This window comes from Lepisosteus oculatus, chromosome 12 (genome assembly GCF_040954835.1).
Source record: "Lepisosteus oculatus isolate fLepOcu1 chromosome 12, fLepOcu1.hap2, whole genome shotgun sequence".
Classification (NCBI taxonomy): domain Eukaryota; kingdom Metazoa; phylum Chordata; class Actinopteri; order Semionotiformes; family Lepisosteidae; genus Lepisosteus; species Lepisosteus oculatus.
In genome coordinates, this window is record NC_090707.1 from 35,673,924 (window position 1) to 35,688,950 (window position 15,027).

Below are 15,027 nucleotides of genomic sequence, written 5' to 3' on the forward strand. Positions count from 1 at the left end.
CATGTTTGGTTCTTAAAGGAAGAGTGATCTGAGAACCTTATCCAACTGTTCTCAGGGTCTCCAACCCTGCTCCTGGGGAGCCCCAATACTGTTAGTCTTAGAAGTCACCTGCTTTTAAAGATTGGCAACACCTATCAGAAAGTAATAAAGTAAATCAAGAAAGCAATCTGTTCAATGAATGGAAATCCTTGATGGATGAAAATTAGATTTCAGTTCCAAACAACCTCCAAATCAAGTAGGGAGCTGCGTCAGCATATGTAGGCTGCAAATGAACAAGTAAAGGCTTATTCCATGCTGAAAAGAGAAGAAAAGAAACACAACGTTTCGGCAGCAACAGATACCCGAAGAAGGCTCCATAGCCGAAACATTGTGTTTCTTTTCTTCTCTTTTCAGCATGGAATAAACCTTTACTTGTTCCCTCGCAACCTCCAAATGACTAAATTTAACAATTTACTGTTACTGATCACAATTCAAATAACTGATCACAATTATTGAGGGCTCTTGAGGAAAACGCTGGCTCAGCGAGATCTCAACTTACAATGCCATTCTTGTTGACGTCCCAGAGCAGCATGGTTCCATCATTCCTGGTTGGGCTGTTGAGGTACAGCACCAGGGAGTCAGCACAGTGGATCGCACGGCAGATGTAGGAAATGTAACTGCGAATGGCCACCTTCTCTGTAGCAGGATAGATGCCCTCTGCCTCCTTCTCTGCTGGAGAGAGAAACAAAGATGTCAGAAGGAAAAAAACAGCTACTACACAAAGCTGCTTAAGGTACCCCTGGGTTCCTCATGAAATTCCGAAGCTCTGTCAGACCCTTGCAACAACATCTCTTGAACTTGAGTTTGATTTCATACCTGACCTCCTCTGACTTTTAGAGGTTAATGAATCACCTACAAAAGTTTTGTGTGAACTCCACACAGGGAGCTGCTAAACTCAGGACCCTGGTGCCATGAGGTTCCAAAAAGACTGTTTCCAAAGGAGGCCAACAGTGTCTGCTCTTAGAAATTGTTCAGATGGCCTTGGTATTCCCAAAGTACGCAAAGGAATAGAATTCGCATGACAGATCAATCCATTTGTAGTCGGACTGCAATATAGCAATACCTTGCTATACAAAAATTTACCTTTATGTGGTTTTGAGTATCCACACAAAATTTTTTGTGTAACATTTTACCATGTACAGTACCACCCCCACCCCCCCGACCCCCCCAACAATTTCGAGTTCCTTTCTTTGAATTTGAGAAGGAACCATGAGCTGTGATAGGTGCTGCAAGATCATTCTTTTCGCAAGAAGAGGAGAGAGAGAGAGCAGCCACTCGGTCTGATCTCGTTGCTTCTCAGCCAGCCTTCTTTGCGAGCAGACGTGTCCCCAATTTCTACAACTTTCTAAGCATATGAGAGAGGGCCAAGAGTCCAAAGATGCTAAGTGCTCCATATCTGTGACTAGCTTAGAAGGAGTAATGAAATTGCTTGATAAGTTGCATGAAAGACTTCGTAACAGAGCTGTTGGTCGGTAGTTTGGCGCAAATGAATTTACAATTCGTACAATAAAGAAAAGTGAGGAAGCTATCAGAGTAAGTGTAAGAAGTCACTTCAGGACCGATGCATGCCATGTGACCTGATCTACATGGGCGCCATCACAGTAATAAAGGTCCGAATAATGTCAGAAATTCATTTCAAAACTAGTCAAGGTTATTTCCAAAATACTGTATATTGTTTTTCTTTGCTCAAATGTTTCTGTTTTACTTTAAAATAGGTGAAAACAAATGTTTAATAGGTTGAATCGTGACTTCAGTTCCCCTTGCACTACTTTCTCCAAAAAGCCTTAAGTTTACCAACCATGGCTTTACTTACGTCAAGGTTTTTCAGTACTGTAGCCTTCACCGTTGGCAAGGGATTAATGTATTTGCTTTTTAGCTTTAGGATGGAAAATGCATACCAATGCTCAGTTCTTTCTCATAAGGAAGCTCAGAGGTAAGAACCACGAACTTCTTTTCCGAAAGTAGGGCACTAAGGTCAGAATTTGCTAGAAATGCTAGGATAGAACACCATAACTATAAATAACTATAAATGAATGAAGCGAACAAAGCACTCATTTCCAGACTTCAGCCCCTTAAACTGTTAACTTAAAATTAAGGCCTGTGGAAAAAAAAAAGCCCAAAGCACAGTGTCAAGCACTTAAAACCCAATTTCCATTACTTAGTTTCAGCACTCTTCCCCCTGGGCCAGAATTTCCAAACCAACACCGCAGTACGTTGAGCGGGGACACTGTGCTGTGCCGTACGGGGTGTCGTGATTTGGATGAAACATTAAACTGACGTCCCGATTACTTAAAGATCCCATGGTGCTGTTCAGAAGAGTAAGAGTATTGACCCCGGTGTCTTAAATTCCTCTAAATTCCACTTCAGTTTTGTACAGTCTGGCCTCTATATGTCCCTCCCTTCATTCCATCTATGAAACAATTTCTCGTGTCTCCAGATGATCTGCTGTGCAGTGGGTCTTCTGGAGCCTAATGGCTACCAAGCGCCAACAAGGTAGGGGCTACACTTAACTGGTGGATTAAATGGGTTCCCTCCTATAAGTAAAGCACTTTAGGTTCCCTAGGGCTGAAAAGGATTGTATTTTTTGTTAATTACTATTAACGGTCATGTGATTTTTTGATCCATAATCCATTCCATTGCAGCTTTCCATGTCCTGACAGTAACAGTAAGAACTGAAAACCATGAATCAGCAGAAAAGCAGAAAAAAGCAGAAAAAGTATGCCCCTCCCCCTTGCTTTTAGGTAAATATCACATTGGAAATTTGGTTGGCGTTGGGTTGCAGTTCCAAAAAGACTTCAGTCACTTTGTGAAGGTTTCCACGCGCATCCCTGAGATTCAGCCACCCCCGTTTAAAAAAGGCCTGTTTAATTTTTTGAATGATAGGCTTTTCCTTGCGAGAGGACAGCCGGGCCATGATTTCAAAGCAAGCTGGCGTGAAAACATGGTCCCCACTGAGCACATTAACAGTCGCAGAGGATCAAGGCCTTCACAGCAACAGAAGAGGTTGGAAAGAGGGATCTTTTCCACACAAAAGAAAATGTCAGTTTTTCATTAAGAACTCTGGCTGAGGGTTCAGTCCCAGCTGCCTGCCTCTTAATGACTTAATGGCTTCCCGAAAAGAGACTTTTCTCGGAGCAGAAACGTTGCCAGACACTACAATTTCTTCCAGCTTCTCATGGACAAATCTCAAAGTACCATAAGTAGTCACTTTCTGGCACCTATCTAAAAAGGCCTCATCTTGACTGGGTAATTACCTTTACTTTCTTTATTTTTGGAACTGTAGCATTTAACATACCAGTGCACAATTCTAAGAGGCTCAATTTACTAAAAAGTAGACAATAAATAGAACTGACTAAACATGCTTTTTTTCTTCGTAGAGCAACTCATCTCGATGTTTCAGTTTGGGAGTAACCTTTTTTTTTTCCAACAGAGATTACCAATACACTCCTAGTAACTGCAGAATTTTGTGTTAACATAATAAAGTTGTGCTTTGGAGGAATCGAGTCTCAAAATAAAATACTTTACATTTTACCAAGGGCAAATTCAGGAAGAAATTCAGACAGACTTCAGACAGAAGTTGGATGGGCATTGCAGAAAATATAATTATTCAGACTCCTGTATCTCTCACAGCTAGAATACGAATTGCATTTCTAAAAAAAACAGCCAAACTGTATTTTTTTAAAAGGACTCACAAAAATAGAAAAACCTATACAAGTATTTGGCATTATAATAAATTTTTGAAGCTGACACTAAAATAATAGTGTAAAGTCATGTTTCTAGACATAAGACTATTGTCACTTTCAACGTATTTAAATGATTCATGATTTCACTCATGAAAACCTTTGATGCAATACGTCCTGTTTACAACAGAGGTTTATGAGGAAATTGTATTGTAGGCTAGAGTTTTAATGGTGATTTGTTTGCTTCATTTCAAAGATGACAGTATGACCAAAACAGCAATCATCCATTTTTGCCCTGACTGAAGGGCAAAAATTAATTTATTCTGGGCTTTTTTTTCTTTTCTCTGCAGTCTGTTACTTATTAATTTGCTCATGAAATGTTTCACCTCGGGCCGCATGGTGATGTATGCTGTGGTTAGCATTGCTGCCTCGCAGTGCTGGGGCCTTGGGGTCTTTTCCAGAATGGGGTGCTGTCTGTGTGGAGTTTGCATGTTCTCCCCGTGTTTCTGTGGGTTTCCTCCCACAGCCCAGTAACATACTGGCTTCTGGGAAAACTGGCCCTCGTGTGTGTGTGTGTGTCTGCCCTGTGATGGACTGGTGTCCTGTCCAGGGTACGCTTGTGTAATTGGATGAAGCAGTTAGAAAAGATGGGTGGGTATTTTTGTGTGATCTCCCTATTATTAACAAGTGTAATTGTCTCACATTTTACTTTCCATTCATGCATACTGAATAGATAACTGAGTGCTACAATTTTACACATTCCTGAAGTATGATTTTGATATTTAAAACAGACATGTTTTGCTCATGTGCTGTCTAGAAAGTCATATAATTTTATGCAACGTTCAAGTTCTGTATGTTGGTGGAATGTTATACTGTTATGCCACAGACCAAAAGCACAGTTCTAGGTCAACTGGCTTCTAGGAAAACTGGCCCTGGTGTGAGTGTGTGTCTGTTCGTCTGCCCCATGATGTCCTGTCCAGGGTGTACCCTGCCACATGCTCGTTGCAGGGATGGGCTCAAGCTCCCCCACGAACCTGAACTGGAAGAAGAGGCTAAAGAATTAACGGATGTGTCATCTAACCAGTCTATTGTGGTTAGGCATTCAACACATCAGGTGTCCACGAGTTAAACTGTCCTTCATTATACTGTACTTCTAAAGGGATCTGTGGTTGATCATTCTTTCTTCAGTTTCGTTTCAGTGGATTCAGTGACACCTTGAGGTTTTGGAAGTGAAAACCAGGTCAGGCCAGGCAGTTGTACAGATTCAGCCAGGAGTTTCACGGGTGTGTATGTATAATGTAACGCAGTCAAATATATCTGAATTCAAAAGACCAAAATTCAACATCTAGCAGTACCTTGGAGGGTGGGAGACCTTGCTGAATCTGTCTGATCTACATCCACAAGTCTCATCTTTTACTGCCTTATTGTCTGTTAATTATCTAATGAAGAGGATCTATGAGTATTCACTTTTATGGTAAGAAAGTGAGCCAAAACGTACCTGCTGCTTGCCCATCACCTGCGAAAAAGGTCTTAATGTGCTCTTTCTCAAAGCCATTGCTCCTCAGCATCCTGTAGAAATGCAGGATGTTTTGCATGTGACGCTGATAAGTGATCTGCTCCTGCCATCCACCTGGGAAAAGCATACAAAGAACCAATCAAATGAAACAATTAACTTTAAGGACGAAATCCGCATGTCATATCTTTCCCTTGGAAAGTTCACACGGCTCTTTTGATGCAGAGAAAAACTGTAGGCCTCACCTACTCAAGAACGGGCCCAGCTCTCATGCAGATTGCAACATCTGATAAGCAGGAAGCCCATGTCTTTTCTTATTGCAGACATACAGTAAAGTTGATAGAAACAACAGAGTAACACTGTGAGCCATTTAATAAATTGCTGCTTTAATTACAGTATATGGTTAATTGTTGCTGATCCTAATTTTTAGCACATAAACACACAGGGCCATATATCTAATACATACATATAAATAGCCTATACATATATCTAATACATACCTATACATATACAACACTCTATACATAGTCTATACGTATATCAATACAGACCTATGCATATACACAGGCTATACAAAGGCTCTAGAGTCTATGTAGACAGCAGTGCAGAATACCTGAGAGCAATATGGCGTGGTCGCAGGTCTGGTACACGCGGCACGACTGGCGGGTGAGCAGGTGCTGCTGGTGGCAGCGGCGGGTGTTCTTGTTGAGCTCACAGCTAGCAGCTGACGGGCTGGGGCTGGTGATGGGGAGAGGGCGAGGGCAGGGTGCAAAGTCCCGGTGCTCTGCAGTGAAAAACAAGACCGGCTCACGTTGGCTGCTCAGGTATCGTTTTTGCGGCGGGGCAGGAGCCCATATCCTCCCACCCACTGTATGACAAACACGGCCAAAACATGTGAAACCAAGAGGTTTGCAGCACATGGAACATCGGCAGCAATCTGCTTCTGCATCCCCAAATCTAGCATTGATCTGATCTACTTAGCATACTGCCACCACCCTCACAAGAGAGGTGGTGAAGTTAAAACTCCATGCATGCATCTGTCGTCATGATCTTCATGAAGTTTTCACTTTTCCAGGCCTCCAACAGGATTCTGCATTAGAGAAGAGCTAAGGCAGCTTGTATTGATAACACCGCAAGATGACGTGCCCAGCAAGCCACAGGTTGTGCTGTTGCATGGCAAGCTGAAGAAACCCTGGCAAACCCGCAGCCTTTCAACCCCCGGCTGACTTTCCAAAACAACAATTCAAGGACACTCTGGACAATTCCAGATCACTCAGATGACATCTCGTACCTCCAGCAAACTTCAGGGAACATGTCAGGGCTGTGAGGATCAAAGATCTCTCCAAACTCATAGTTTCCCATTTTACCTCTAACGGCCACGATCATACTGCTCTCTCCGTCTGCCTTCTCAAAGAGGGGTTTCGGATATCCTATTGCAGAAAGACATCCAAAACCCAAATTATCCTGAAACTACGATCACACCTTCCCCCTTCTCTCAACGACAGGCGCGTTAATTTTGGATCCTCTCTATTCATTTGCAGGTTTTGACCTAACACCTCTCTTCACCTCTCTCGACTTCACAATACCTGAGTGCCCACTCTGCTTCTTTCCTGCTCCCGCCTCCTCTAAACTCCTGGCTTTTGTTCTCACACGATTTGTCAGCTCCCGATTTTCCCCTCTCTCTCTCACACCTGAAGAAGGCTCCACAGCCGAAACATTGAGTTCCTTTCCTTCTCTTTTCAGCAAGGAATCAACCTTTACTTGTTCCTTTCCAAAACAATGTTGCAAATCCAGGTCACAGCCAGCTAATGATACGGCCCCATCTCACACCACTCACCTCCTCACCTGGGCCCTGAGAAGAGGCGTTTGCTGGTTGAGCCTCCTTCTCACACTTTAGAATCTCCATCCAAGGAGTGGATCACTTACACTTCAATGGCACCATAAACTTTGAGGCGAAGAAGAAGAACAGAATTTTCCGATCCCTGTATCTTCTACAACGATTGCCATCATGAGGGAATCAGTGCAAGAAAACACTTAAGCACCCCGAAACTGGAACCAGACTCTGTTCAATGACAATGACATCTGGGTCCCACATGCAGGGGAGGAAGGTGGACATTTCACTTGCTAACACTCTGGCAATGACCTTGGATGGTCAGCTACAACCCATTCCTTAGGATATGGATGTTAATCTTTTGTATTTATGGTGTGCGGAAATATACAGTCAGTGGTGTCTCTACTTCAGATCCATATCCACACTATGAAGGAATGACATCATAATTTTGCCCAGATCAGAGAACCCACCTACGCAGTGGAGCCGCTGTGTCCTGCTCAGGTCCTTCACGCCAACCACCAGGGGCAGAAAATGAACCTCGCACACGCCCCCCATCCGCTTGGCCCGGCTGGAGTGTGGACCCGCCGCCAGGTGGCTCCGACGTGCCCGTCCCTTGGTGCCCTGCCTCTCGCTCCGGCTCTGTCGCCTCTTCAGCAGGTTTTCGCAGCGGCTCTTCAAGGCCAGGGTCATGCACTCGTCTCCTAGAAGGTACAGCGTGCAAGGGAGACCGGACCGAACAATGGTGAGCCCCATCTGGACAGGAACGGACGCGACTTTCAACAAGGACAGAGGTAAGACGCAGGGTTTCGCACAAATGTTTGAGAATAGATTTCATAAAAATTTTCAAGAGCTGTGAAGCATTCTACCTCATCTTGGTTATATGAAATGATGATTCTATAATATGTATTGTGTCTACCTCTGAAGCAGCCATATCAACCTGCAGCTCTCAACTGGCAGCCCACTGAAGCTAAGCAGGGTTGAGCCTGGTCAGTACCTGGATAGGAGACCTCCTGGGAAACTATGGTTGCTGCTGGAAGTGGTGTTAGTGGGACCAGTGGGGGGCATCCACCCTGCAGTCTGTGTGGGTCCTAATGCTCCAGTATAGTGGCGGGGACACCGTCTTTCGGATGAGACGCTAAACCAAGGTTCTGTCTCTCAGTTGTCATTAAACATCCCCGGTCATGTCTCGATAAGAGTAGGGAGTTATCCCGGTGTACAGGCCAAATTTCACCCATCGGCCTTTACAGCAGCCTCAAAATTGTCCCCATGTATGATTGGCTTGCACTTGCCCTGCGATGGACTGGCGTCCCATCCAGGGTGTACCCTGCCCTGCGAACGTTGCTTGCCGAGTAGGCTGCAGCTTCCCGCGACACTGTATGGTATAAAGCGGTTTGGCACATGACATGACATGACCTCTTGCTGATTCAAACTGAAACAAGTCTTCCCACTGTGTTGGTGTTTGAGCTATTTCAGATTCTACATCTATGCAGTAGATTCTAACACTAGGTGCTTGACATTTCATGCTTATTTCTATGTTTTAAATAGGTTTTCCATAGATACATTTAAAATTATATGCTACACGCAATGGTTTTATAGGTTATATATACAGTACATGTATGCTTTTCTTCTTCATCTGTACAACGTGTACCAGATGATACAATGGTGAAACCTAATGAATGCAATGAGTTCCCTGTAGCGGTGCCCCAGTGACACTGGGCTTCTGACATTTCTGATACACTTTGCTTTTCATCTGTCCACCCTCTGGAGTTTTTCTTCATGCTGTACATCACATGTAGTGCACCGGCCTTTAGTGATACCTAACTTATTACAAAGGGGGTTTACAATAAAACTCTGAGAAGGATGACAAAGGCCAAATTCCTTTTCACTCCAGCCACTTAACCAAAGTCATTTCCTAAATTAAAAAAAATTTTAAATACCATACATAAGCCTCTTTCCCTCGTTTTTTTCCCCTCAACTCCCCCCTCCCCCCCACAACATCAGAGAACATCTTCATTTTTAATATATTTTTCTTGTCCTTAATACACCTCTTTCCCTTCCTTTACTTCCTTTACCAAACCATGTTAAAGTCCTTCCACTCCATACATTCTACACCATACTCGATATTTACAACTTTGTGTCCCACAGGAACAATAAGTTACAATAACTGCCCATAATTGACAACTAAGCAATATCCTTTCTCTATCTTTTAGATCCCTAATCTTTGCTTCTTAAAAGGAAACAGATACATAGAGTATAATAAGTAGTTGTGAGGACAGATAAACAATTTTCACATTTTCTTTTAGAACACCACAAAATACACAAGACAGATACATAGAGTTATAACAGTTAACCATTGTACAAAGAGAGAAGCAGATGAGAAAGGAAAACAGTGGCTTCTCCATCCCTCCTCCTTTCCAGTTGGCCCTTGGGTAACTCCTAACTCTGTATGGAGTCACAGCTTCCTCGTCCTACAGCCAGGATTGCTGGTCCTCAGCCAAATCCTACTACATGACAAAATGCTTAAAAAACACTTCTCAGTACATTGAGTTCTTAGATGCTGTTATTTCCCGGGAACCAATAACACAAGTCGACACTAACTGCACAAGAACAGGTTTTAAGCACAGCCCTTTTGTAGGAAACACTTTCGCATAGAAATATCTGCTATAAACCACACTAGACTTTTCATAGGGAATCCCATAGCAAATATCAATCCAAATGCAAGAGTATTAATTATATTGGTCTTTGTGAAAGGTATGGTCCTGTTAATTACATAACTTCATAATTCTTGAGCGTATATATGACATTTTAGTACAGGTTTTATGAAATTACTCTAATGTAAAATAATGACAAAATAATTTGCTCATTGGATTTAGTTTTTTCTCTTTAAACTGCATGACTGTTAATTACAACTTTGATTTGTAATAAATCACTAAAAATAGCATTTAATGTATTTTAAAATACAGTATTTTCCTTAGTAATAGAGCTGCAGGAAGCAGCATTTCAATGCAGTATTTTAAACAGGTTTTGTGTAATATGACAGGGAAAGTGGGAAGAGTCATCACTTGCTTTGAAGAGGGATTTCCATCTTTCAACATCTGCCTGTGAAAAGTTCATTAACTGTAATTATCTCTGCCAAGGCATTTATCTTGTTTTAAATACTGCTGCAAGATTGCAGTTTCTTCGTAATGACACCAATGTTGAGAAAAACATTAAAACAACCGAGCACCTTTCCTGTCACCTTGCGAATACATACAGAATAACAGAAAATGCTTTTTCACAGCATTCTGAGGTAATGACAGTGTCACTAACTGTTCACACAAGGGCAAGAAAGGCTTTCTGTTTTCTTTTTTTGTTGTTGTTGTTGTACAAGACAACAGCGCTACATCCAGATTCTGCCTCTGTATGTGATAATTTTATTATATAATATTTATACAGTATGTGATAGTGTGGACCAGAATTATTTCCTTTATTTCATAGTTCAAGAAGCTGCCTCAATACTGCAGTGTCTTAGTCTTTGATTGTGGGCTCTGGTGGATGTCTGTGTGGAGTTTACATAGGTTTTCTCCTCTCACAGACCACAGACATGTAAGGTGCACTGGCTACTCTAAATTGCTCTCTGGCCTTTGGAAGCAGGAGTGCAGCTCCTTCCTTATATAATCTGCCCTGTCTAGAGTATTCATCCAGACGTGATCTAACCTCTTCTTCCTATTCAACATGTGAAAGTTGGGGTACACACCTACACTCACAACTGGGCTAATTTTCCCAGATGGCAATTAACATAACAGCAGGTGGTGGGGCGGTGGCTCTGTGGCTCAGGATCTGCACCTGTGGCTGGAAGGTTGCCGGTTCGTATCCCGTGGCCGGCAGAGGAATCCTACTCCGTTGGGCCCCTGAGCAAGGCCCTTTACCCCAACTGCTCCAGGGGCGCCGTATAAATAGCCGATCCTGCGCTCTGACCCCAAGCTTCTCTCCCTGTCTGTGTGTCTCATGGAGAGCAAGCTGGGGTATGTGAGAAGACAAATTCCGAATACAAGAAATTGTACATGGTCAATAAAGTGATCCGATTTTATCTTATCTTATCTTATCTTATGTCTTTGGACTGTGGGAAAAAACCAGAGCACCTGGGAGAAACCCACATTAACACAGGAAGAACACACAAACTCCACACTGACAGCACCCCAGGTCTGGAACTGAACCGAGTGCCCCAGTGTTGCGAGGCAGCAACACTAATCTCTGCGCCAACATGTTGCCCCTTGTCTTGTTTGGGCAACAAGAACAAGCAACAAGAATGAGGACAACAAGAACATCATGACACTATAAAATGTGTTCCCCTTTCCCTTAGACGGTGTTCAGGTGAAAAACTAGCAAAGGACAACATGGTCATAAAACACTACACAAAATCTTTTCACCACAAACCATTTAAAAGGTTTTATACAATTATCTGAAATTCATAAGATGTCAGTGTCCTACATCCTGAAAGGCACTAATAAGTCAGTCAGATTGGGGGACTTCTCCAAGACGAGCAACACAAGAAGGAGGTGAGGACACGTGGAAGTAAAGTTTAGGAGTGGATGGGACAGAACACAGGAGACATTTTATTACAAAGAGGATTGTGGGATACTGGAGCCGACATCTTAGCATGTTCTAGAAGCTGAAACAGCCTGATGGATTATTTAGATTAGAACATTCACCAACTAGCTGCTAAATGAGCCCACTGGTCTATGGTCTATGTTTTTATGAGTAGTTACAAAATATGAAAAAGCTTGAGAAGTCATCCTCTCACTCCTTTTACCCCGGGGATATAAAATAACAAGTAAAGCTCTTTTTGCTTTTTGCTTTGCTTTTTCACCCTTTAAACACAGGGATTTTCTTCATTAGAGTTCCATCTGTAATGATTAATTTGTGGAAGCCCACTCTCTCATTCTTGAGAGATCTTTTTCCCCCCATTCGAAGACCTGGATGGATTTTGAAAGAAATGAAATGCTAACTGACTGAATAATACTTGTTTTGTTTAATATTCTGCTTTCTTCTTCCACATGGTTAAGGTTAGATACTTTGAAATAGCTTATAAACATCATTTATGCAACTTAATATGTACAAAGCTGTAGATCTTCCTTTTGATCCTTAACTCTAAAAGAACCAACCACATTAAACATCTTGAATGGCATTGCTATTTTTAAAGTACAGAACATGCCTTTTGTGTCTTCTTTCATGCTCATTTTTGTGGCGCCTTGTCACCAGAGTCCTGTTACATTGAACTAAATCTGATGGTCCACAGTGGCTTTATCAAGTGGTTCAAGTTAATGTCGTCTCTAAGCGTGCGCCCATCTTTTCAAATGAGGTGGCTGTATTGCACTTGGATATAAGCAAGCTCTAAAAAAAAACTTTTTGATTCAGATTCTTTTATGACTGTGTCATGCAGATGAGGTGACTTGTTGCTTTCATGATATGGCACCAAAAAGATGTCCCTGAAATCAAAGAAACAGCTTGAAGAACACAGGTCAGGTGTACGTAGTTTACCTAAATTCACTTCTGAAGAAACCGATGAAGGCAAATAAAAAAACAGATGAAGCATATAGAATTATGCTGCCTTTATGGAAGTCAAGAAAATAACACTAATGATTTGTGACTCAAGGAAGTACGATAAAATGCTGACATTTGACAGTTACTCATAAAACCTGACTTTTTCTAAGCAGAAACCCAGTCTGGTCTCTTTACTAAACTGTCAAAATAATGCACTGTGCACTCTAGAACATAACAAAACACTACCAGTGCCTGTACTACTTAGAAAACTGTTCTGTGCAACCTGCATGGTATAAAGCATTCAAATGATCAATCAAAATTAAGTTCCAGACGATGAAAAAATCCCCACATCGCTTTTAAATATACACTGGTGTGACATAAGATTGCAGAATCTGGTCACATTTTTTATTATACTATATCACCAAGTGCTGATGAGAGGAGACTGTGATTCAAGAGTGCTAATTGCTATTGTGAGGAGACTTGAAAAGGGCATGTAAAATTACCAAGAAAGTCACCCCAAAGTATTCTTTCAGAACCTTTCGTAGTATGAGGACCCAAGGAAGACATGGAAGCTATGAAGGCGTCTGTTTAGCGTTGACAAAAAGACCTGACAGTTGCATTTTCTCCTGTTTTTTTTTCTCCAAGATATGACTTGAAAAGATCCTGGGATCTCTTCTCATGGGTAACCTATGTGTTTTTAAAAAGAAATCTCCCTCCTGAATGCAAGGCAACTTTCGGAAAGTGCGTGTTAAAAGCAGAGAGATACTTCACAGCCTGCGAAACCACACAGGAACTCCACTGAGAAATCTGCCTATGCAATTGTGGTAACTGAAACCCTGGGCTATTGAAAATCCAGCCTCTAGTTTCCCTAAAAAGATGCAGCATTTCCAAGTAATGTTTGTTGTGGGGGACAACATGGCCTTTTCAGAGGTTTAATGACACCACATGTTAAGAGTTATGGGTATCAATAGGATGAAGAGGGATTCTATAACTAGAAACAGGTGGTAATTCTTCAAAACGCATAGCTGTTCCATAATTGCTTGGTAACTACAGTATGTAAAACACACTGAAGACATTTATAAGGCCAGAGTATCAGATTCTGAAAATAAATTAGGCTTATTTTTATTAAAATGTCCTCAGACAAATATTTAGTGGTTCTGGTCACACACCACAAAAATCACGCACAAGACGAATGCATTTTACAAAGAGCAGAAGGTTTCAAATGAAGGTTTGCAAGTGCTTACATTTAAGTGTTCAGAGGACTGGTGCAACGGTGTATTATTGTATAACCACAAGTCTCTAAGAATAAAAACAAAAATGCTGAATTCCACAAATTATTGTGGGGTAGCTGTTAACCAAAATATTGCCTGCAAGGCACAAGATATTTTGGCAAGAAGTTGTGTAAGCTAACCATGTACAGGCAATAGTTAGAGGTCACGGTGTACATTCTAATTATTTTCATCTCGATAAAGAGACTGTTGTGGTCTTGTTTTGGTTACTTGGATTATTGAGTTTTCTAGGTTTAATTTGTAAGAAAAAAAAAGATATTTTGGATATGGGTGACTTTTAACCGCTGAATCGAAGAACCCAGTCTACTCAAAATAGTACAGTTTGCGTAAAAAGGAAAAGATGACAGGAACGATTAGCTGGTTTACAGTATTTTGGGCAGACAAAATGGAAACGAGGGGTTGAAAATGACAAAACATTTTGAGATTGCATCTATATCGGCACTCAACGTGTTTTACAAACGAGGAAAAAACTGAAACCGTCTTGAATCCAAACGGATCTTATTCGTGTTTTTTTCAAAACTCGTGCAACCTCCTTTGAAACGCCCCATATATCATGATGTACGTTATAAGTGAACTATGCTAAAATATAAGGACAGATTATAGAAAAATCCTAATTGTAATCCAACCAAAAGCGAAGGGATTGCCAAAGCACATTCACAACTGTATTCCGCGATTAAAAGTCTAATGTGGGCTCTGTGGATTGTTAATGCCGGAGTCATCTCTGAACGTTTATACAGTATATATATATGTGTGTGTGAAAGTAGTTTCCAGCAAAGACTAGTTCTTATGTAGTCGCGCACGACAATTTTAAGTGAACTGTCTTCGGGGTTTTGAGATTATGCTCGTTCCTAAATCAAGCAATGGACATTCTTTGGTCTGCTTGTTAAGGACTCGAGGAAAGCAGGAAGAAAACCAGCATATTTATGAAATAGAATTTCCAGGGTTGGTAAATCTCTTGGACTTTTTGTTTAGATCCGCCTTGAAGAATAAGAATTAACTGGATATTTTCCTTTCTTAATTTGTTCTTTTTTAGAGAAACAAAGTAAACCCAGTTCAACCCTATAATAACTAAGGGACAAATGAGTTAGTGGTCTCGTAATATTGCGCACATCTTCCACCATCATCATAAATCGTAGACAGTTGCGGATATAA

At 41.5% G+C, this 15,027-nt stretch overlaps 1 protein-coding gene across 2 annotated transcripts in view; it reads right to left on the minus strand.

Annotated features, from left to right (window-relative positions):
- LOC107078852 (uncharacterized) overlaps window positions 1-15,027 on the minus strand; it is a 29,042-nt gene that overhangs the window by 12,685 nt on the left and 1,330 nt on the right. The window contains exons 2-5 of one of the 2 annotated variants that reach the window (XM_015359502.2): window positions 7,534-7,764; window positions 5,846-6,016; window positions 5,218-5,349; window positions 539-708 (exon numbers count right to left, since the gene is read on the minus strand). In XM_015359502.2, coding sequence (XP_015214988.1) covers window positions 539-708; window positions 5,218-5,349; window positions 5,846-6,016; window positions 7,534-7,764 — 704 coding nt within the window. Of the gene's footprint in view, window positions 1-538; window positions 712-5,217; window positions 5,350-5,845; window positions 6,017-7,533; window positions 7,765-15,027 lie in introns of both variants that reach the window. The other variant, XM_015359501.2, reaches the window with a different exon arrangement.